Source organism: Rhamphochromis sp. 'chilingali' (genome assembly GCF_963969265.1).
Source record: "Rhamphochromis sp. 'chilingali' genome assembly, chromosome: 11".
NCBI lineage: Eukaryota > Metazoa > Chordata > Actinopteri > Cichliformes > Cichlidae > Rhamphochromis > Rhamphochromis sp. 'chilingali'.
The window spans coordinates 36,817,211-36,838,494 of NC_137938.1; the positions used below are offsets into that span (position 1 = coordinate 36,817,211).

General features: G+C 41.7%; 1 protein-coding gene, 1 long non-coding RNA gene and 1 pseudogene across 4 annotated transcripts; 2 read left to right on the top strand and 1 right to left on the bottom strand.

Annotated features, from left to right (window-relative positions):
• The first annotated feature begins 1,046 nt into the window (after positions 1 to 1,046).
• On the top strand, positions 1,047 to 7,054 carry LOC308405029 (lysosomal thioesterase PPT2-like; annotated as a pseudogene). Its single transcript, XR_013974684.1, has 8 exons — positions 1,047 to 1,339; positions 3,597 to 3,750; positions 4,251 to 4,346; positions 4,474 to 4,581; positions 4,662 to 4,745; positions 4,826 to 4,910; positions 5,681 to 5,735; positions 6,893 to 7,054. The product of XR_013974684.1 is annotated as a lysosomal thioesterase PPT2-like (transcript).
• On the bottom strand, positions 6,161 to 8,959 carry LOC308405030. The gene is made up of 3 exons (XR_013973253.1): positions 8,839 to 8,959; positions 6,899 to 7,011; positions 6,161 to 6,560 (listed from the first exon to the last, which is right to left on the bottom strand). It is a non-coding gene; the product is annotated as an uncharacterized lncRNA (long non-coding RNA).
• On the top strand, positions 8,854 to 21,193 carry LOC308405027 (uncharacterized protein). Of its 2 annotated transcripts, none has more exons than XM_080895409.1 (11): positions 8,854 to 8,992; positions 12,006 to 12,232; positions 12,306 to 13,312; positions 13,539 to 13,682; positions 15,621 to 15,701; positions 16,732 to 16,836; positions 17,098 to 17,247; positions 17,538 to 17,696; positions 18,553 to 18,705; positions 19,249 to 19,440; positions 20,265 to 21,193. In XM_080895409.1, the coding sequence occupies exons 2-11, from the start codon at positions 12,061 to 12,063 to the stop codon at positions 20,367 to 20,369; spliced, it is 2,268 nt and encodes a 755-aa protein (XP_080751535.1). In that variant the 5' UTR covers positions 8,854 to 8,992; positions 12,006 to 12,060; the 3' UTR covers positions 20,370 to 21,193. The 2 variants fall into 2 exon arrangements, with proteins under 2 accessions (XP_080751535.1, XP_080751534.1); XM_080895408.1 differs by having other exon boundaries at positions 13,536 to 13,682; positions 20,265 to 21,191.
• Positions 21,194 to 21,284: the final 91 nt, after the last annotated feature.

Consider the following 21,284-nt stretch of genomic DNA (forward strand, 5'->3'; position numbering starts at 1 on the left):
TGCCCCCGTGTGGCCATGTAAAGAACTGCAACACCAGCTAGCAATAAAACAAACCAAAACATCCAGTTCCGCAAACAAACAGAAAATAAGAGCAGGACAATACGTTTTACATTTAATAATTCTCTTCTTATTCTTCCACCTGCTCCATACTCTCACTACAGGTCACAATATCATCTGCAGAGTCCTGCCTGATCTCATATGTCAGCCTGTCTTTCCACTTTCATAAGAGATCATAAAATAAGGTATATATTCTCTGACAAAACACTATGAAAAAAGTAAACAGGGGAAAGTATAACATGTTATCAGAAGTAGAATCTGCGAAGAAAATGGCGTTGAATACACCGGGCATAGCCTCACATACAGTACTGTCCTGTGTCTTTGTCGAATCTATGTTTCCAGCTTCTTCAATTCATATTATGATTTTTAGAGATATTTCACAACCAGAACTCAATTTCCCAATTCTTTTATTGTAAACAAAAATCTTTAGGTTCTGGCTTTTAGTTGGACAACAATTTTAAAGCTTATTGTTTCTGATCACAATTAAACATGACAAAAACACGCGGCTTTTACAAGTGGTACATGATGAGTCAATATAAAGTTATATTAGCTGAGCCACTGATCCACCCCAACTTCCTGCTATTATAATAACAGTCTAACACACACAATATCACCACCACCAACAGACTTAATGCTAAGACAGACAACTTTAATTTAAACAAACAAACGTTCACGTCACTTGTAACATGAAGTCAAACACATGAACAGAAGCAAGAGATGAGCAGCAACGTGATGTTAACGTATGCCTTGTGTGTATTTGTGAGTTCATCTAACAGATGAAAATATAAATTAAAAAACTTTCATTTATTAAAATGCAACATTTTTTAATTGTCTCAAATTAATTATAAGTGAGTAAAAGGTCGAAAAGACTTTTGCTTTATCGATGGGGTTCAGACCGTTGAATGTTGAAGGGGTGTGATTCTGTAAAAGCGGATGTGGCCTGTGGAAAAAATACATGTGTATAAAGAGGAAGCAGCTCGCGCTCATGTATGGTTGGTTGTCAGTATGAAGAGAGCCGTAGTCCCTCATCGGCCGTATTAACGACACCACCTCAGGTCAAAGTCCTCGGGATCATCTACAGCCCCCCGCACTGCTTCTCACCTGTATCCGGGCGGAGATGAAGTGTCCACGGGTAGCCGCAGGGTCGCGTGGCCCGATGCTGCTGCTGCTGCTGCTGGTGGTCGCAGGTGTTTGCGTGGACAGCTATAAACCAGTCATCATCGTGCATGGCATCTTTGATGGACCACAGCAGTTCCAGAACCTGTCAAGGTTCATAAAGAAGGTAGGACCGCGCACAGCGTGCGATATCTCTGCTGCAGAACAACAAGGCTCGAAAACAGCTCCAAATGCGTTAGAGCCGCTTTATTTACCACAGGAATTAAAAGTGGTGTATTATTCGTGCTTGTGGTGATGTCTTTACTTTGATGTGTTTTGTGCAAACTTGTATGTGCACAAAGACTCACGGGCCTGTTAATGTTCGATATTAGAGTCTTAAGGCGGCCCTGTTGTGTCCACGGTTGCGTTTAGACTTTGGTTTTTCGGGGATGTGTTTCTGGTGGAAGTGTTTAGCTATTAACGGACCGCAGGACTCGGGCTCAGTGATTAACGTCTCCAGGCCAAGTTCATGTTCAGAGTAGCTGTTCAAATTTAAAACCAGTTTTCCTGCGTTGTCTCTAGAGCGGTACTAAAAACTGCGTACAAGCATGTTTACATATTTATTATAAAATAATGAAAATGTGTTTTCAAGTTCGAGGCTTGTCCTCATTTGCACACGCAGTCAAAACAAGTTTGTATCATTTTCTCGGTTGACTTTCAGTAACTTTGGGGCAACAAGTCTGCATATTTTTCGACTAAAGCCAACTTTATCAAACATTACAGTTCACAACAGTGATTTTATTTTATTTTTTTAATAATAAATAAACTGGTACTCACACAGAGCTTTCCTGTTCTATTTGAGCATTAAAAACATTTTCAGGTGCTTTTAACCGAACTAACACTCACACTCTTATGGATGCTGGGATCCAGCCGCCAAGCTGTTGATTGACAGAGAACAATGCTAAAAGGGGGTAAGTCTGATCATTAAGTACTAGTTATTAGAACTCAGTGATCACGCTTAAAGATTTACTTCTTTGACTTACATTTCAAGTTAAAAGACTTTGAAATGATTACTTTTTAAACTGGATTTGCTCCGAGTATCTTTTGCACGGGATGTTCTGACTGTATTCTGTCACCGCAGCAGGCAGATAATGTGCTTATGATTCTATGCTTGTTATTATTCATCCAAAACCATATAAACTACAGTTGTGCGCTCGACTGTTGTTTGATCCTTTCCAAAGACGAATGAAAAGCCCCCAAAGTGTCTCTTGTAAGTGAGCAATAGGAAGGAATATCTCATCAGTCATGATATTAGATCATGTGTTCAGTCTGTTCAAGCAGCCTTAAAAGTACTAAATGATTTTATTGAGGCTTTGCACAGAAACACTGTGCAGCCTTTTTCATGGACTTTTCCAAGGCTTTTGACACTGTAGATCATGAGCTATTGAAGCAAAAACTGTGAGTGGTTCAAAGATGATCTTTCCAACAGAACTAAGTGTGTGAATGCTGAACGCATCACCTCTTGCTTCCTTGATGTGGTTGAAGGTGTTTCCCAGGGATCAATTCTGGGGCCAATATTGTTCACCTTATATGATAATAATATGTTAACCCGTTCATGTATAGTGGTCACTACAGTGACAGCTATTCAAAGGCTGTTTTCTTGTATTTGTGTCAGTGTCGATGGCATACTTGCACATAAACCTCTACACTGGACACTGATGTGTCACTCCACACCACCCACTGGTCCTTTTATGTTACTATAGATGTATGACGTGTTTCATTGTAATTATTCTTATTTAAGCCTGTCATGCATGAATTATGACAACCTCAATCAGAGTTTTTCTTAAGTGTTTTTATTCATGTTTAATTCCTAAAGATGAATAAAAATGCTTAAAAATCTGGATCGAGGTTTTCATAATTCATGCATGACAGGGTTAATAATCTCGATCAACATAAAAATTCATGCTCTGTAAAGATTTACGTGTCATGTGTTTTAGTGCTGTTGTTGTCCAGGTTGGCCGTGTAAAGGACATTATAAATCTCAGTGGGTCTTTCCTGGTTAAACAACAATCTGTTTGTGTGTAAATTGAACTGGTTGGTATTTCCTCAACGGTACCTGAATCCACCAAATGTTCAACACGCAAATCAAGAGCTTCTATCCTACTGTAGGTTCAAGGCAGAATTTTGTATTTCAAGTAGGAATAAAATACTTAAAATGATATTGGACTTGATAACATATCAGATAAAACAAAACAGTGAAGTGAAAATCAGCAAATGGTTTCCAGTTAGCGATTTCTGTTCCTCTGTGTCTTTCATTTCCTCAGGATCAGTTTTGACTTAAGAGTTCTGCATTCGAGCACCTGGCTGAAGATTTATGACAGCTGATGTTTCCCCTCATTGTGCCAAAAGTTTTACTTCCACTTCAATTTCTTTGCACTTCTCAGGTGCATCCAGGCACTGAGGTCACAGTGATTGACTTGTACGACGACCTGTTGAGTCTGCAGCCGCTGTGGAAGCAGGTCCCAGACTTCAGGCAGTCCTTCAACTCCATCATGAAAAATGCTCCTGATGGTGTCCATCTTCTGTGCTTTTCACAAGGTGCTCCTGCCGTACACTTAAACATTTAATAGAAAAACAGATTTGATAGAAAAATAACAAAAACATAGTCTTATAGCGTTGATGCCCACCTGACAACTGAGAAATAAAGGTCCAATTCTGGGGACTTAGAAGGTCCACATTTAGAGTTTGGAGAGGTGGTAAAGTCATAATTTAGAGGATTTTCATCCAGGAGACAATAGTTTATATCCCACTGGGACTTTTTGAATTTTGAATTTAGCTTTTACTTTGTCTGTGTGATTGATTTAATTTTTTAAAATTAATTATTGTTATCATGTTTTAACTTTTATTCATTGGTTAGGTTTAAGCAAGTTTAGGTAAAAATACGACACATCACACTCTTCCACTTCTAGCCGCTGGTTCATCTCTATCGTAGTACGCAGTAGTTATATAGAGAAACTGCATAATAGTGAGGACTGATGAATTTAAGGTAGAAATTTCTGAAGCTGAGACTCATTTTTAGTTTCTTTTTTTCCATGAAGGTGGTCTAATTTGTCGAGCACTTCTCTCCACGACTCCCAACCACAACGTGCACACCTTCATTTCACTTTCATCCCCACTGGCTGGACAGTACGGAGGTCAGAGAGCTTTTAAAAACTTGTCTGCATAAGCTTCAACATTTAAAGAATGTGAGCTTTTTAACACACTTCTCATTATTCGCCAGGATGTTTAAGATGAACTTGATCTTATCCTCTTACTCCACAGACACAGACTACCTGCAGAAGGTATTCCACAAAACCTTAAAGAAGAATGTGCATTTTATCTGCTACAACAAATTCGGTCAAAAAGTGTCTATTTGTGACTACTGGAACGGTGAGAAAACAAGAGTTCTTCAGATTTAACTGAAGACAGTCTGCACATTTACTGAAATATAAAACATATTTTGTCCACAGACCCTCACCAAAGACGCAGCTACCTGCGGAACAACATCTTTCTGCCTCTCCTTAATGGTGAAAGACCTCACAGTAACATGACAGGTATTGGATCTGGTATAGTCATCATATGCACTGGTTAGCGCGAAAACAAACGTTCACGCCTTTGGCTTTTCCTTTCACAGCGTGGAGGGAAAACTTCCTGCAAATCGAGAAGTTGGTGCTAATTGGAGGACCGGATGATGGTGTCATCACACCGTGGCAGTCAAGGTCTCACTGTCATCAGCTTTACAGCACACACTGTTTGTTCTCTTTCATTTACATTTTATAAATGAGAGGTGGCTCATTATGTCACACTGACGAGACTGTTTGAAAAAAAGTGACCCATCAATTTCCTTCTGTTGGCTTTCAATCAATCGAAAAAATCCTGACAGGAATTTTGGAGGAACAAAATTTCCTGTAGTGCATTCTGCTGCTTGTGGGCCACAAAGCAGCACTTTATGTGATGGTCACCTTAAGATGCATGTCGGTCCTTTTCAATATTGGATTCAAAGTACAATATTTGTATTCAGTTGCACTCAGGTCAGTCAGGTCCCACCTTCAGACTCACAAACAGTTCCTCCCCCTGAGCCATTCATCCCCCCACTCACCTCACTGCTCTGAGCCAGGGTCTGAGTAACCCTCATCACTCAGGCCAGACCAAGTCTTTTCTTTGCTCTTTGCAACTGTTTTCTTCTCAAATGTGTGCCTTTCTCTTATGTTTGTGCACATTTCTTCTGATTGCTATTTATTCCTGCTGTCTGCTAATAAAACTTTATTCCAGAACAGTTATGTGGAGCACGCACAATTTCGTTATACATGTACAATGACAATAAAGGGCTATTCTATTCTATCCTATACTAAAACTGTAAAGATACTCTGTTTGGAGACAACAACGTTTTTACCAGCAGAGCCTTCGATGTGTTTGCAAAGTGATCAGTTCGTGGTAAAAGTTATGAAACATCTTTACCTGAAACAACTGTTTCCTTTTTTCTGTGCAGCCACTTCGGATTCTATGACAGCAGCGAAAACGTCGTAGAAATGCAGAAGCAGGAGGTTAGTGGCAAACTGAAGTGCTGCCTGTACAACACACTTCATTTTTATTGAGGTGTAGCTAAAAAAACAGTCCTGCTGTAGGTTTTCACTTGATGACTGACATAATATTAAGTCTGTTACAGAGGTGTTGATTCAGCTTTGTGGAAATTGGTGGTGTTTCTTAGTTGTGCTGCATTATACAGTCCATGTTTTATTTATGAATTGAGAATAGATGGATGGATGTGTGGCAAAGCTGAATCATTTGTCTGCTGTATCTTATTATCTCATAGCAGAGCTACTTTTAGTGACATTCACAGCATGCAAGTGTGGCAGGATATTATACACATTTTCTTTAACACACACACACAAATGTTGAAGGGAGGAAATTAAGGATGAACAGATCATTTTATTAGCAAAATAAAAATACTCAGGGTGGTTGATGGGGAGGGAGTGGTGGTGGAATTGAGGCTGAAAGGAAGGTGGGTCAGTCTGCTGAGGAGAGATGAAGGGAGAGACGGGTGGAGCTAGGTGCAGAGGTTTCAAAGCTGAGCCAGAGGAGGAAGAGGAGGAAGGCAGAGGCTGGAGTCAGGCAGGGAACAGAACATACAATTTGTGCAGATGCTGCAAATGTAGGAATACTTCATTTTGGAGTTCTCCTCCCACCAACATGTTCCAGCAGCGTATCACACCTCTATCATGCATCACAGGTAAAAAAAATGCTTTTGAAAAAGGACGCGCCTGTGCGTCTTCAGTCGTAGCTCCTGCAGCAAGCCTCCTCTGTTGTCTGTCACCAGACGTGTTTTAGGAATCGAGACGTTCTTCAAAATGGGGTAATGAGATTGTTTTCTGGATAAACAGGTAGGAGGATCGAAGGGGCACAAATGTGAGAAATGAGAATGAGCACACAAAGAAAACCAGAAGTAGGCACAGGAAGTTTAAGAAAGAACTCAAAACTAAAGGATGTTACAGAGACCAACACAAAAAAGCTCCTCCTGCTGGACTGCTGTGTTAGACTGCTCTCTTGTAGAGAATAAAATGTTAGCTGAATGTATTTTATTGCAAATGTGTTAAACTAAACTTGGATTTTTTTAATATCTCTACTATTTTCACTGCAGACCCTCCACTGTGTTCATTCAAAAACACAACTTGAATCATGTCATTTTCTTCTGCCCTCTCAGTTTTACCTGAACGATGCGTTTGGGCTGAAGACGCTGGACCAACGTGGCGACTTGGTGACGTGTGTTCATTCGGGGGTGAAGCACACAACCTGGCACTCCAACTTCACAGTGTTCAGGAACTGCATGGAGAAGTGGCTCACATAAAAACTCTCCAACAGTAAAACCGTGGACGTCCGTCCAGATGTGAATACTTTTAGTGCAATCAAAGAAAACAATGATTTAACTCCTGTCTGTGCAAATGTGCAGGATTTGTGCTTACTGCACTATTCATACTGCACAACTGACTGCTGTAAATTTTTAAAAAGGTTTTTATTTTATTAACATGATTTGCTTATATAAGTGTATAAGTTGCATTTATAATCAGCTTTCAGGTTATGATGAACTATCTCTTTATAAGCCATCTTATTTAATGTTTTAACGTTTTCCACTGATCAGTGTTGATAATAACTATCTATGAAACATCTTTTAAACTGTTGTTTTTGTCTGATTCACAGAAAGTGCATTTTGTACACAGCCAAAACTTTGTGATCCTTTTTTGTACCTTGAGAAGTCCTTAATGGAAATGTCTTGAATATTGGGCGTAGCTGCTGCTCTCATTTCTCATTCTGTACATCCTCACTTCCGCTCCGTGCACCTTCAGATGGCGGTGTAAGGGCAGGAGGTGAGCAAGATATACAAGGAGAGAGGAAGTAGTATACTCAGGAGTACAGAGTATAACTAAATGAGACTTCCTGTCCACTGTGTGCTTGCTGTCAGTATCACACCCGTGGTGGTGAAGAATCGGCTGTATGCATAGCTGAGCTCCTGATTAATCACTCAGTGCCCTCTGGTGGAACTGTATTGTAATTTATAACAATGTATTTATATCAAAGCTATTTCCTATTTTCCTCTTCATGAGGTGTATTTCATTATTGCATTAACATATTTCATGAAAACTTGCATCTCTGCAATGCTTGGTCTGGTTCCCCCAGACTGTACAGTTCAGCTAATGACCTGAATGACTTTATTATATGAACTTTTTTCTAAAATGCATTCTCAGAAATTTCTCATATTTTCATGCTTCTCTGTGACTTTAACTGCAGATTTATGATGCTACCTACGATTGTCAAATTTAGCTTTGCTCATAAGAATAGAGACTTAATTACTTTTGAATGTAAACCAGCAAATAATGCTTCTGCCAAACTTTTCTCCAGCGTCTAGTTGAAGTCGTTATTGTAAGTCAACATATTTTCTAGTTAAACAGCAGTGAAAATCTAAACCGGCTCTTTGACCTGGCTTAGATTTTACATACAGTTTGTCCCACTGCTGACACTTCACTCATGATTAGATTAAAGCGTCATGGTGGAGTGTGATCAATCACTTAATCCAATTCATTTTCTCCAACAAGGGTTACTGATTCACAGTCTCACTTTAAATTGTGATTAGCTAATATATTTTTCATTTCATTTCATTTTTATAGGAAAAAATTCAATATATTTAATCTTCCATACGCAGTTTTCCCCCTCATAATTATTTCTTACATCCAGATTAGATTCTATGTGACAAAATAGCATAAAAATGACTTAGTATTTGACCCTGCAGCTGAATTACTAAAAAGGTCAGAGTCAAGAAGTGGATCTGTAATAATTAATGATTTTACATCGACTTATTGTGTAACACTACTACTACTACTTAAATATATAAATAAAAACACTTTTTTTTTTTTAAATTTAATTTTAGCATTATGTAGCCTACTTTTCATATGAAAAGTACATAATGCGAAAATTAAAAAAGCTTCCATAACAGAAAGGCCGATTGCGTGTCTCATTACATTAGTGAAAGCAGGCGTGGTAGTGGGCCTACGAGTCAGCGCAGAGCCACACGAGAGCAGTAACGATCTTTACTGACTCGCTCCAGCTGTTGCTCTTTAACAGGTATGACGGTGACGTCACTAAGGTGACACCCACCTCTCCTCCTCCTCTCCGGTGTGTTGCAACGCAGCTCCGGCTCAGTTCCCGGTGGAGATTTTTCTGGTTGGAAATCTTTTGTGTCGCGACCATGAAGCTTTCCGCCGGCTCTTTCAAACCTTCCTCCCTCTGAGAGGCCCGCAGGACTTTCAGCGTAAGTTGACACCGATTCGAAAACTTCCCCGTGGATTTGTCTCGTGCTGGATCAACTACGCTGCTTTCACGTTCAATCTCTAGACCTCGGTAGCTTAAAATAGAGGCAGATAGACGGAGTTGAAATGTTTTCCACTAGATGGGGATGGGTTTCCTTTTTGGAAACATGTTGTGGGACGGGACAGGCTGGGGTTTAAAACAGCTGAGCGCCCTTCGAAGGGCGAAAGCCGCTCGGAGGGACTGAAAGCTGGAAAGACAGATTCATTCATCGACAGTCTGGCTGCACTTCACTGTCAGCGTGGCTCAAGGTCGACGTGTCCCGCCCTGTGGGGAGCTACTGTAAACAGTCTGTAGCTGCAGACAGCACAGGGCTCAAAACATCCACGGAGGGAACAGAAAGCTGTAAATCAGAGCACCAGTCAGGCTGCTGATAATGTCAGAACGAGTCGTGCTAAGTGTGAAGGCAGCTGGAAAATACAGACAATTCTCAGCCATCCATTTAAACTTTAAGTTAGGCACACCGTTGCCTATGATGAATGTTGTACCAGAAGAAATTCATTACCTTCTCAGTAAGCTAGTATGCCACTGTGATAGTGGAACTAGATCAACATACTGTAATCTGCAGGGAGGATCCCCAGGGGAAGAATGACGATTGGAGTGAACTTGTAGATGAATAGGTGTTGGTAGGTATGGTGATGGTAGTAGTTTGTGCCAAAAGGCTGGACATGGCTAAAGTGAACATTTCATCAAGACAGAAGGCTTTATGCAACAGTGGGGGAGTATATCTTATGCAAAAGGAACAGTCGGAAAGACAGAATGTAGCTGGGCAGGATTGGGTGTCTGCAGGCTGTAGGATGGCTTTGAAAATGAAGAAGAGAAAGCAAATGAAGGCAGAGGCAAGGATTAAATGGTGGAAGATGATTCAGTGTGGAGCTGGCACAGGCCCTGGGTGATAGGAAAGAGTTACCAAATGACTGAGGAAGCACAGCAGAAGTTTCTTTGGCCTATCCTCTGGGCTGAGGACAAGAAGACTTGGTGGTGGAATGAGGAAGTACAAGAAGGTATTCGACGAAAAAATGGTATAGTCAGGGAGATGAAGTCTGTAGACAGAAGTACTAAAAAGCTAAGTGTACAGCAAAGGAAAAGTAAGTTTTGTTTGAGGCTGAACACTAAGGAAGGAGATAAGGACTTGTAATGGTTGGCTAGGCAGAGAAGTCAAGCTAGAAAGGATGTGCAGCAGGCTAGAGTGATTCAGAATAGAGATGGAGCTTTCATAACATTCTAAGAGAGTGTGCTAGGAAGATGGAAGAAGTACTTTGAGGAGCTGATGACTGAAGAAAAGGAGAAAGAGAGGAGGGTTACTAGGATGGATGGAGGAAAGCTAGAGAATGAGGAAGTGCAGAGGATTAAAAGAAAGTGAGGGCAGCTATGAAGAGTGTAAAGGTGGTTTGCCCCGATGACAAACCTGTGGAGCTATGGTGATGTCAGAGACAGCAGTTAAGTTTCTAATCAGATTGTTCAACAGAATCTTGGATCTACTCATCCATTTCAACAATAAGGTTGATGTGCAAAGTTGTAGTAACAGAAGGATGAAGATGATGAGCCACACACTAGAGATATGGGAAAGAATTGTTGAAGCTAGGTTAAGAAGAGAGGTGAGGAACAGTGAGCATCAGTGCGGCTTCATTCTGAGAAAGAGCTCCACACACCTGATGTTTACTTTGAGAGTGTTGATGGAGAAGCATAGAGAAGAGAGGGTCAAAGGTTGACAGGTGAGGTAAGGCAGAAGTCTCTGCATCATGTTGTCAGACAACACTGTGACCTGTAGTTGGAGTAGGTGGAGGTATGCTGTGGACAGAAGAGGAGTGAAGGTCAATTGAACCAAAACCGAATACGTGTGTGAAGGAGCGGGATTTAGGTGGTGTGGTGAACATGCAAGGAGCAGAGACAATAAAAGTAGCTGTTTAAATACCTGTTGTTGAGAATGCAGGCAGGGTGGAGTGGGTGGAGACGGGCGTCAGGGTGATTTGTGACTGAAGGATAGCAGGCAGAGAGAAAGGGACGGTTTTACGATATGGTAGGGAGACCTGCTGTGAGACGGTGGCGCTGAGCTGGTGGCGGAGTTGAAGGTGTTAAAGCTGTCATTGGGAGCGACGGCTCAGGTCGAGCATTTTTGAAACAAAGTTAGAGAGACGAGGCTGAGGTGGCTTAGACATGTGCACGGGAGGGATGGTGGATATGATGGAGAAAGGATGTTGAAGCTAGAGCTGCCAGGCATTTATGGATGTAGTGATGGAGGACAAGCAGAGGGTGTGACAGAGGAGGAAGCCAAAGAAGAAGACTGTAATCTGCAGAGCCCTCAAAGTACACTAACATAATAATTTTCTGTTGACACAAAGAAACCAGCTTGAGCGTCTCCTCGTTATGTAAATCCAAACATCATAAAAATGCACAACCCTGTTTCCAGAAATGTTGAGATGTGTAAAAATGATATATATCAAATAAAGAATTGGAGAATAGAGAAAAAACTTCTCTACACAAGGAACAAGGGTGGAAAAATACTAATGTGTGTTATGTTTGGATCCTCAAGCTGCAATTACATTAAAACACACATGGTTCTGTAGTGGAAATCACTTTGTGGGCTTACAACAGACCAGTGCTGGAACCATAAATGGAAGTTAGAACTCCACCAAGCAAAACAAAAGAAAACAAAAAGAGGCCAGAACCCCAGCAGCCCTCTCTGGGCCTCGTTTGTGATGGAGTGGGTGGAAGTAAAAGCTTCCTGTGGTCTGATCAATCAAAATCCAAAATTGTGTTTGAAAATCTTGGAATTTTTGCCCTCCAGGCCAAAAAGGAAATGGATCCAGCTTATGTGTGTAGTTCAAAAGCAAACTTTGTTCTGCCTAATATTGATCATACAGTGTTCACAACACCAGGCCGTCAGTAGTAAATGATGAGAATTTCCATCAGTGTCTGTATGAAACATTTGAGCTAAATTCTGCTTTAATTTACAGTTTCCTCATCTATTGGACAACAAGGGGAAGAAGTCCATCCATCCATCTGTCCAAGATGTCCTCCAGAAGTAAAAAGGACCAGTGCCAAATATGTGGCGGAGCTCTCCAGGGAAACCAACGGCGGTGGCTGTTTGGGGGCCAGAATAAGAAAACTGGTCAGCCTCAGACCCCAACAGGGTCGTTGAGAGGAGGGAGCCGGTCCCAGTCATCACAGAGCAGCTCCTGGGGTGAGTATAGAGCTTAAAAAATGCTTAACATATTGTAATAATGTAAAAGTAAACATTTTGTTTCTCTTCACAGGCAGCACGTTATCTCTTGGTTCCTCCGTTTCTCTCTCCAAGTCCCTGATGTCCGTGAGCTCCCCCTCCAAGAGCGTGGATCTGCTCACGGTGTTGACCCACATACTGGGGCAGTCTGTACCACGGGGCGGCGGGCAGGGGGAGTTTGTATGTGGCAAATGCGTGTGCCTGCTAGAACGCGTGTTCAAGTTTGACACGGTCATAGCCAGGGTGAGGGTGCTTTCGTCTGAGCGCCTTCAGAAGCTGACGCATGAGAGGGATAAAATCAGACAGTGGGTGCGCCAAAACTACTGCCACAGGCATCTGCAGGACTTTCAGAGCAGGAGCAGCACCAGCGAGGAGGAAGGAGAGGTGGAGAAGGAAGGCTACAGGGAGATGCTCAAGGAGAATATGGCGCTTTCAGAGTATGAGTGCTGGTCAGAGAAGTGGGACACGTGTCCGTATTTTATCAGAACGGGAAAAAGATGCAGAAAAGGGAAGGGGTGCGAAGGTTGCGATTCCTTACGGGTGTCCGACTCTGATTACGAGTCAGTTTGTGGGGTTCCTCGTCACATGCCTTTCCAGCCCTTCTCCCCGTTGTCCCAGGATAGATCCCAGAGCGTGCCCCTCCACTGGCAGAGGGTGCCATCCGTCAACTCCAGCCCAGCCTCCCTGGCAGGGTCCAGTCTCTCGTTACGAGCTCCTTCCCACACGGAGTCCATTCAGTCTCTTGATTCTCTGGACGGGAATGACCCCTTTGATTCAGCAAGTGATCAGTCAGTCAACTTCATGCTGAGAGAGCTGAGAAGTATTGGAGGGAAGCCGGTCAGTTCGCCATCAGGAAGTAAAATCCCTGTTCTGGGCAAAAGGGATGGGAGGTACCTGGGAAAAATCGAGGAGACTGCATCACCCACAGTGACCAGGGTGCTGAACTTTAGGGATGTGGAGAACGGAGGGGATGAAACGGATGAAGAGAATGGGGATGTCCTAACATTGCTGAGGGACGAGTTCGTGCCTCTTCACCGAGAGGTGAGTGTGCTGTAGAAGATCATGCAGGCCTGGATGAACTTTGAGCAGTTGCCATGTGTGCTAGTAGCTGTAAATATTGACCGTGGCTGCAATAGTTTATCCAGGAACAGCTGCAGCTTGTCCAAACGTCCAACATGATTAGAATTACACGCGTTACTTTTCTTTGTGTATTGCATAATAGCCCACACCGTGTTTATTGTGAGGCTTTTTTATTTTATTTTAGAAGACTACTGATAGAGTTCATCATGGTATCCGGCACCTAAAAGGCCAACTTGACCAAGCTGCATCCCACATCAGGACCCTGGAGGCTGAGCTGAAACATGGGAGAAGCAAACAAGTGGAAGTCAACGGATCACAAGACTGGGCCCCTGTAAGCTTTCAGTTTGTTCTTTAGATGTTGAATAATAAAATGAATCCAGTTTTCAGTTTGAAAAAAGCTTTAGAGTCCCTAAAATTTGCGTTCTCTCAAAAGGTCGGCAGGGCCTGTAAGAAAACTGTCCTACTTCTCACTCAATTTGTGACCTCATTGATCTGACACGCTCATTTGATAGTCCTTTATAACGCAGCATCATGTTCATTTTATAAATTATGGTAGGACCGTAACATGGTCCTACTTTAATTCAAATGGATGATGAAGTGGGTCATCGGTGTCTTTGAAATTCATAATGTCTGAGTTGAAAAAAACAAACAAAAAGATGGCAACAGTCAAAATTTAAAAGGTGCAGCTTCAGATTGGGATGTCACAGTGGGTAATGTCACAGTGGCATCACACAGTTTTCTGATTGCCATCATTTCTCTTGTGGATGTGAAAGCAAAAGCAAAGCCAGGTGGGAGGTGAAAACATCTCATTCTAGGCTTCGGTAGTCCAAAGGCCAGATTTACTAAGTACTGGTATCTAGACTAGCTTGAAGGGTAAACTGAACGGAGATGCTGCTGATATTGTGATTTAAGAGATATTTATTTATTACCACAGAGTTATTTTTATCCGCTGTCACACGAGGTAAATGTCTCCAGCCTTTTATTTCTAAGAAGAAAAACAGGTTTATTGCAGCAGAGTGACACAGCAGCTCCTCGGTCACATGTCCAAACAGCTCCGTGAGCCACCCTGCGAGTGTTGACCGAGTACAAATATAGCATTATGAAAGGAATGGAGGTTGGGTGGTTGGTTTTGTATCTGTGCAGGGTGTGTCTACATTTCCTCATTTTCAGGTGCACATAAAGACACGCACAACACAAACACACTGGAATCTTCCCCGACCGGTGGAGTTTGCCCCGGGCTCGGTAGTCTTATGATAGGATATCATTAACCGGCCTCATGACCTGTCACAGCGAGGCTGCTGTGTTCACATGGTGAACATTATTAATAATTAATGTGAAATCTCTGAAAACAGCAGCAGGTTTAAACGTGCAGTAACTGATATTTAAGTTACTAATTTATCCCCGAGCAGTTACAGTTTATTTTGTTTTTGTTCTCTTTCCAGGAAACTGATGTTTTTAAATTCAGTACTCGCTCTCTTTTAGCTTTCTTTGATCTCCAGCAGCTCTTGAGGGAAGAATTTTCCTCATGAACAGATGAATGCTTTTTTTTATGTTCCATTAAAAAGCTGAAAACTGCCTCCTGCTGCTTCTGGCTTGTAACTGTAAGAAATGGGCTGAACTGAAACATAAATGAATACAGTCACAACAGCCACCTATTTTCTCATGGCCTCTTCATCACATTATATTGAAACTTTTCAGTTTTAAAGCAGTGTTGGGTGATGACAGATCAACAAATGAAGAGCTTTTTTCTCTTTGGAAAATTTGGTATTTAATTTCTAAGTTTTGGGGATTTGCAAAAAAACCCAAAACAAAGCTGCCAAGTATTAAATTAAATGGATCCTTACAGAAATGAAATAATAAAAAGGACTAAAGTGCTTATTCTGAGCATATTTAAATATATTTATTAAATGTTTTATGAGTTATCACACAGCAGGTTGGAATAGTTGTAATCACTGTTTAAACAATGCTGAGAATTTTCAGGGATTACTCTGTAGAAAATAAATTTTGTAATTATTATTAGTTTCCTATTAAGTAAATACTTCAAATATTTAATGCGTTTAAGTTCTCAAATAAGAAAATTGGCTTCTCTTTTTTAAAATTATTTTATAAAAGTAGGTAAACTCTGAGCCAATACCATTTCAAACGCACAAAAAAATTATCAATAATGGAAATGGTCGTCTTTAAACTCTCTGATGAGGTACTGGAGTCTGAGCTGTTCCATGGCTTCTCTGTGGCTTTTGAATGAAGCTGTTTTTTCTCTTTCCTCCAGCTGGTCCAGGAGAAGGAGGCTGGCAGCTCCCTGCTGCAGAGCCTCGGCCTCTCCCTGCACAGCCGCGAGCGTCTGATCCAGGTGGGTGAGGTGGAAAGCGTTACGGCAGCTCGAGCTGCTGCTGCTGAGGCTCCGACTCGAAAGCTCTCTGGAATGTTGTTTTTCTGTGAAGCTGCTGTACGTTTAAAGTGGCAGTGCCAAATCTGTGTGTTCAGGAGTGATCGGAGAAAGCTTTCATCATGACTGCCGGTGTTTGTAGCTACTTGTCATGTTGATGATTAACAGCAGGAAAATTTGTGGACTCACAAAAACACAAAACAAAACCGGGCTCACCTAGCAGAAAGTTTTTCTTACCTGAAGGTTACTGGAGGATCATGGAGACTATTAAAGAAAATATTGACATTTATGGTTAAGGATAATGTAATAGGATGGAGCTTTTCAGTTACAATCTTTTAATCGTTTTAGTATTTTATGTGGACAATGATAATATGATGATATAATTAGTTGGTTTTACATGTGCTTGTGGACAGAGACTGCACGTCTCTAGCTTTACACTGGCTCTTTCTCTCTATTCCAGTCTTTATGCTGGGCTAACAAGCTTCTGGCTCCAGCTTACTTTCTCTTTGCCAACCTTATCTGAATCTGAAACTCTTCCATTTAAAATATGCACATACTTTATATTTTTACATCTAACACTCAAAGAAAGTCTGCTTACCTCAGCCGTTTAATGCAGAAACCACTGAGTAAGACAGTAAATATATGCTACAAAAGGAGAACCATGTCCTGTAAAAGCAGCAGAACCAACATAATACTGACATTTTCAGCATTATACTTCATTTTGTGTTGATCCACACCTCTGCCTTCTTTACACTTGAACACTGAGAGTTGTGGTTTTAAACAGATTTGAGCATGTCCGTGTACCTGCTTCTCACTTGCATCCATATCAAGTCATTGCCTCTGGGTATTGTAACTCTCTGTAGTATTTTGCTTTAAAAGCTCGCTGTAATCCTCGTTTAGAAAGGATTTCAATCATTTAACATCCAGAAAATGCAGGTAAAATGTCTTCCCTGATCACGAATGTGTTCACAGACAGATATTTCCTGTCTTCCAGGAGTGCACGAGTCTGATCAGCAGGCTGTGTGTGGAGGAGGGAGCAGGGACTGAGCTGGCCAACAAGCTGACTGAGAACTTGAGAGAGATTATCTCTGACAACAAGGTTAGAGCTGTGCTGTCTGTCATTCTCATGCTGATTGTTGACATTAAAGCAAAGCTTGCTCTGCTTATGATGACACATGTTACCCGCTCACTGAAGCACGGCGGTTGTCGGCACAAGCAGGCACATTTTTGCTGATAGTCAGCAAACTGAGCTCTCTTGTCCCTGAAAGGGTGGAAGTACTGTGATGGACACTTTTTATTGAGTTCAAAATTATGTTTATTTTCTGTCGATAAGCTGATTGTTTCATTTTCTGATCTTCAGGCTGCGCTGGAGGCTCTGAGGTCTGAAATAACTGAAAAAGAGAAGAGCATGGAGAACGAGATCGAGGCTCTGAAGAAGGCTGGACGAGACCGAGAGAGAGACTTGGACACCCTCAACACTGTGCTGCAGTGCAACCAGGACATCATCAGTGTAAGACCACACACTGCCACACGGGTGGTCTCCTGTTTGGCTGTGCCTCTATTTCTTTTTGATACGAGGTTAGAGATGCAGGACAACTCGGGGAATATAAAACAATCCTGTCAGCTCCTCTCATGCTGTTTATTTTGCAGGCATGCTCATTCATACATTCCATACATACTGATCTGTTTATTTGGTTACTTTATTTAATTCAAATACTCTCAATTAAACGCAAAACACAACCGCACGCTCAGCACTTTAGTCGTGCTACATGTACTTGAAGCTCTCTGTTTTTGACTCAGGACCTGCGGGTGGCTCTGGGAGAGAAGGAGCAACTGCTGAAGGAGGTGGAGAAAGAGAGGGAATTGTGGAGGCAGAGAGACGGGGCCCTCACTGCTGTCCTGCAGGAGAAGGAGGCTCTCATCCGCACCTTCAAAGAGCAACTGGAGAAAGGGATGGAGGTAATACACCTGCAGCCAAACAAACCTCTTTGAAGCTTCTCCTTTTACTGTCCTGTGGCCGTAAAACACGAGATATATAAATGTTTTTGCACAGCACTCACAGAAGCAGGGCAGAAAAACCCCTAAAGTAGCCGCGCCCTCCTTAACTGTTGAGGCTCGCTGTAGTCTGCTGATGCTTCAGTGCTTTGAGAGCAAATCTCACATCTCTTTATTGAAGGTTTGTTGGAGCTTTATGCAGAGAGACAGGAACAGCCTGGCACTAGACAGGAAGTCATTGTGCACAGACAGAATGAACCTGCAGTAGCATCAGCAAATCTAGAAAGTGAGCTAGATTGGTTTCTCTGGGTTAGAATTAGATTATGAATTGAATTTATTGAATTTAATCACTATAATGAAAAAGCTTCGCCTGTATTTAGCATGCACATGCACATGAACACACCCACCAGTCATTAGTGTGCTAACAGTATAATTATGAGCCTGTCTGTGTGCTTATTTAGTCCCCGGGAAACGCTGGGCAATGCCTCCATGCACTGGTGGGCAGTTATCTGAGTTAACTTTGACTAATAACCAAAGCTGCTTCTATGAGGAGCATCAGTCAGATGTGATTAAAACTAGTTAGAAAGGTTCCCCTGCAAGTTTTACTTCTATCAGCATTTTTATGTTTCTGTATTCTCCCCCAGATTTAAAGTCAGGATCTTTTTAGTGCCATGTCTCTCGTATTATTAGGATATGACATGTGGGTTTTTTTTCCTCTGTGTGACTGGATGAACTCTGCATTCCTCCCTCTGTACGGCTAAGCTGAGGTTTGTCAGTAAATACTGACTTCAGTAAGTAGAAACGTGTCATTTTCTTCCAGGCTCTCTCAGATTCTGTGATTGGCCAGCAGTCAGGAGGGGGCGGGGCTGAACTGGCAGCTATGTTGAAGGATCAAGAGGAAAGCAGCACCACCTTGTGCCAGGAGGTCACCAAGCTTACAACGACCCTGCAGGAATACCAGGACATGGTGCAGGTGGGAGATTAGCCCGGCCACACGAGTTAATTATTTCAAGTTAATTAGAAAACTGAAAAAGCAAAAAGCCGCTGAGTTTGTGATGAATTTCCACTTTTACCTAATAAGTCTGCATTCAAACACACATTCATAGTTTATAATAGATTATAAGACAGAAACTTTTGAAAATACAGGGAAAAATATTAAATTGTAAACTTTTAATGTACAAAATAATGTGAAAAATAATTAAGTCCCAGCTTCTCTGATCGAGCGGTTAAACTTCTTTTGAATGTACCTTTCCTACAGGTTAGAGCAAGTGATTTACAGAAATGACAGGAAATTTAAAAAATGGAATAACTTAATAATCTAACCAGTAAAAATGCTGCTCTTCCAAAACAATGTGGTGCTTCGTTTTTTAGAAATTGCTTCTAATCAGTGCTGGCTGGAAAACCACACTGAAATTTAAAATGAAATCATCGCCATAAGCTGCCTCCTGTTTGTGACCCTAAAGCTCCACATCACAGCCACAACAAATCTGAGCCGTTCATTCTGCTTTTTCACCAGAGTCAGCAGGAGAGTCACAGTCAGACGGTGTCCTCTCTGACGGCTCAGCTCAGAGACGCTCGGCAGGAGCTGAGGGAGAAGGAGAAGAAGAAGAAGGAGGCGGACCGAGCGCTGCAGAACGACAGGGAGGACAGAGAGCGGGGCGAGAGGAGACTCAGGGACAGCCTGGAGAAGAGGGACAAACTCATCGAGGTAAAGAAGCAATTCGTGCCACTCTGCAGCATTTTAGGCAGCTACTCTGAACGCCTCAAATAATAACAAAAGCTTTAAAATATTTTGCATCTGTGTCAAAATAAATATTAAAAAGCTTTTCATCCCCAGGAAGATGCACTTGTGCTGCACATGCCAGTGTCTCAGAACATTTGAGCTTCATTAACAGCTCAGTACCAACACTGTCAGCGTTTTTGCTCAGCCAATGAGAGCGCTGAACCACTTTATGCACCTGGCAGCTTGATTGGAGGCCATGTTTGTTGAATCCACCCATAGATTTCTGTTCAGGATCCTTTGAGTGCCCCATCTCCTCTCTTTGATAATAATACCGATACTTGATGTTTCTTTAATATTTATTGTTGGGCAAATAAGAAGTGAGTGAGTGCCAGTGTTTGTGTATATCCTTGCTGTCATATATGTGAAGACAGAGCACCTGATACAGGGCCTAAGACTTGTAGTGGAAAGCACTGCTGCTTACATCTGCTGCTGGTAGACTCCTCACACGACTGCAGTAAAGAATCTGTTCTTTGTTGCGTTCTTTAGGCTTTGTTTTGATCAAAATATCACAGAAAGTATGGAAACACTGCACTAATTTAGGAACTTCTCGAACTTATGAACCTTTGTTTGTGTTTCCAAACCGCGAGAAGAATCGTTAAGCTCAGACAGGTGGTTTTTGTTTTTTGCTTGCCACTTGAATTCAAATATTACTTCTTGGTTAAGTTGTCTTCAGTGTTGTTGTTCGCAGTAGGAGGAGTACAGAACTAACAATGAACTCACTGTACTTATGAGTGCTTTTCTTTTTAAAGCAAATCCTTTTGGATGCTGAGGAGCGGGACCATCTGTTCAGAGAGCTGCAGCAGAACCTGCAGAACAAACGTGAGCCTTTGACGGCCGTCAAACACACACTGTGATGGAGGAGGAGGAGGAGCCGGGCTGACACACTGCACCGACGCCATGCAAACTCACTACACAAAGACGGAGGAGCACTTTGCACTTTCCGCACCTCCTTTCTTCCTCCTGAGCATATTTATCTTGGTGTACATTAAGTCTATTTATATTTATCCTCGCAGATTAATGAGACTTGAAGGAAAGAAGCTACTTTTCTCTGTGGAGTGAGTGAGGCGGTGTGATTGTTTTCTGGAAGGGGAAATGTTTGGTGTGTCCTCTTGTGGCTGGATGTTTAATACTTGATTCAGATACGAGCAGATTACTGTATAAATGTGATTTTGAATGTAACGGGTTTACGCAGTGAGATCATTTCATGCAGCGGGAACATCTCTGAATGGTGTCATTGTCCTTTAGGACAGGAGCGGGCACAATATCGCTTTAAAAGGTGTTTCTTTTTTTCGGGGGGGGGCTAATTATAATCTTTAAAACTCTTTATGGTGGCGTCTTGTATTCATCTTTTTCCTTAGTACAGAACTGCCTAGTTGCTGTTTACAGTGCTGATGTCACGCTTTGTTAAGTGGAAACGTGCAACCAAAGAAATGTTTTTAACTGTTTTAATTTTCTATTTTTCTTTGTCTCGCTTTCTATTTTTCTGGAATTATTTTCAACCATCTTTAATGTTTACATGTCTCGTATTGTTGGTCGGGAACCGAGACATTTTTTTTCCCCCCATTTTTTGCCTTTTAACTCAAGAGGATTAAAAACTCTGATCCAAATAAGTTCAGTCTGCAGTTCTTGTTATTTTAAACTGCATTTCAACTTGTTCTTTCTTAAAGGGACACTTCACTCCAGAATTAAAGTTCAATCTGCTTACCTTTGGACTGCTCTGCAGTAGTGATCCTTCACTTTAATATAATGTAAGTAAACAGTTCACACTC

Bases quoted from the DNA above. Each gene is read 5' to 3' on its own strand.
- LOC308405027 (XM_080895408.1), top strand. From the start codon at position 12,061: ATGTCCTCCAGAAGTAAAAAGGACCAGTGCCAAATATGTGGCGGAGCT. The intron at 15,702-16,731 runs GTGGGTGAGGTG...CCTGTCTTCCAG, and splicing joins GCCGCGAGCGTCTGATCCAG to GAGTGCACGAGTCTGATCAG. The intron at 17,697-18,552 runs GTAATACACCTG...ATTTTCTTCCAG, and splicing joins AACTGGAGAAAGGGATGGAG to GCTCTCTCAGATTCTGTGAT.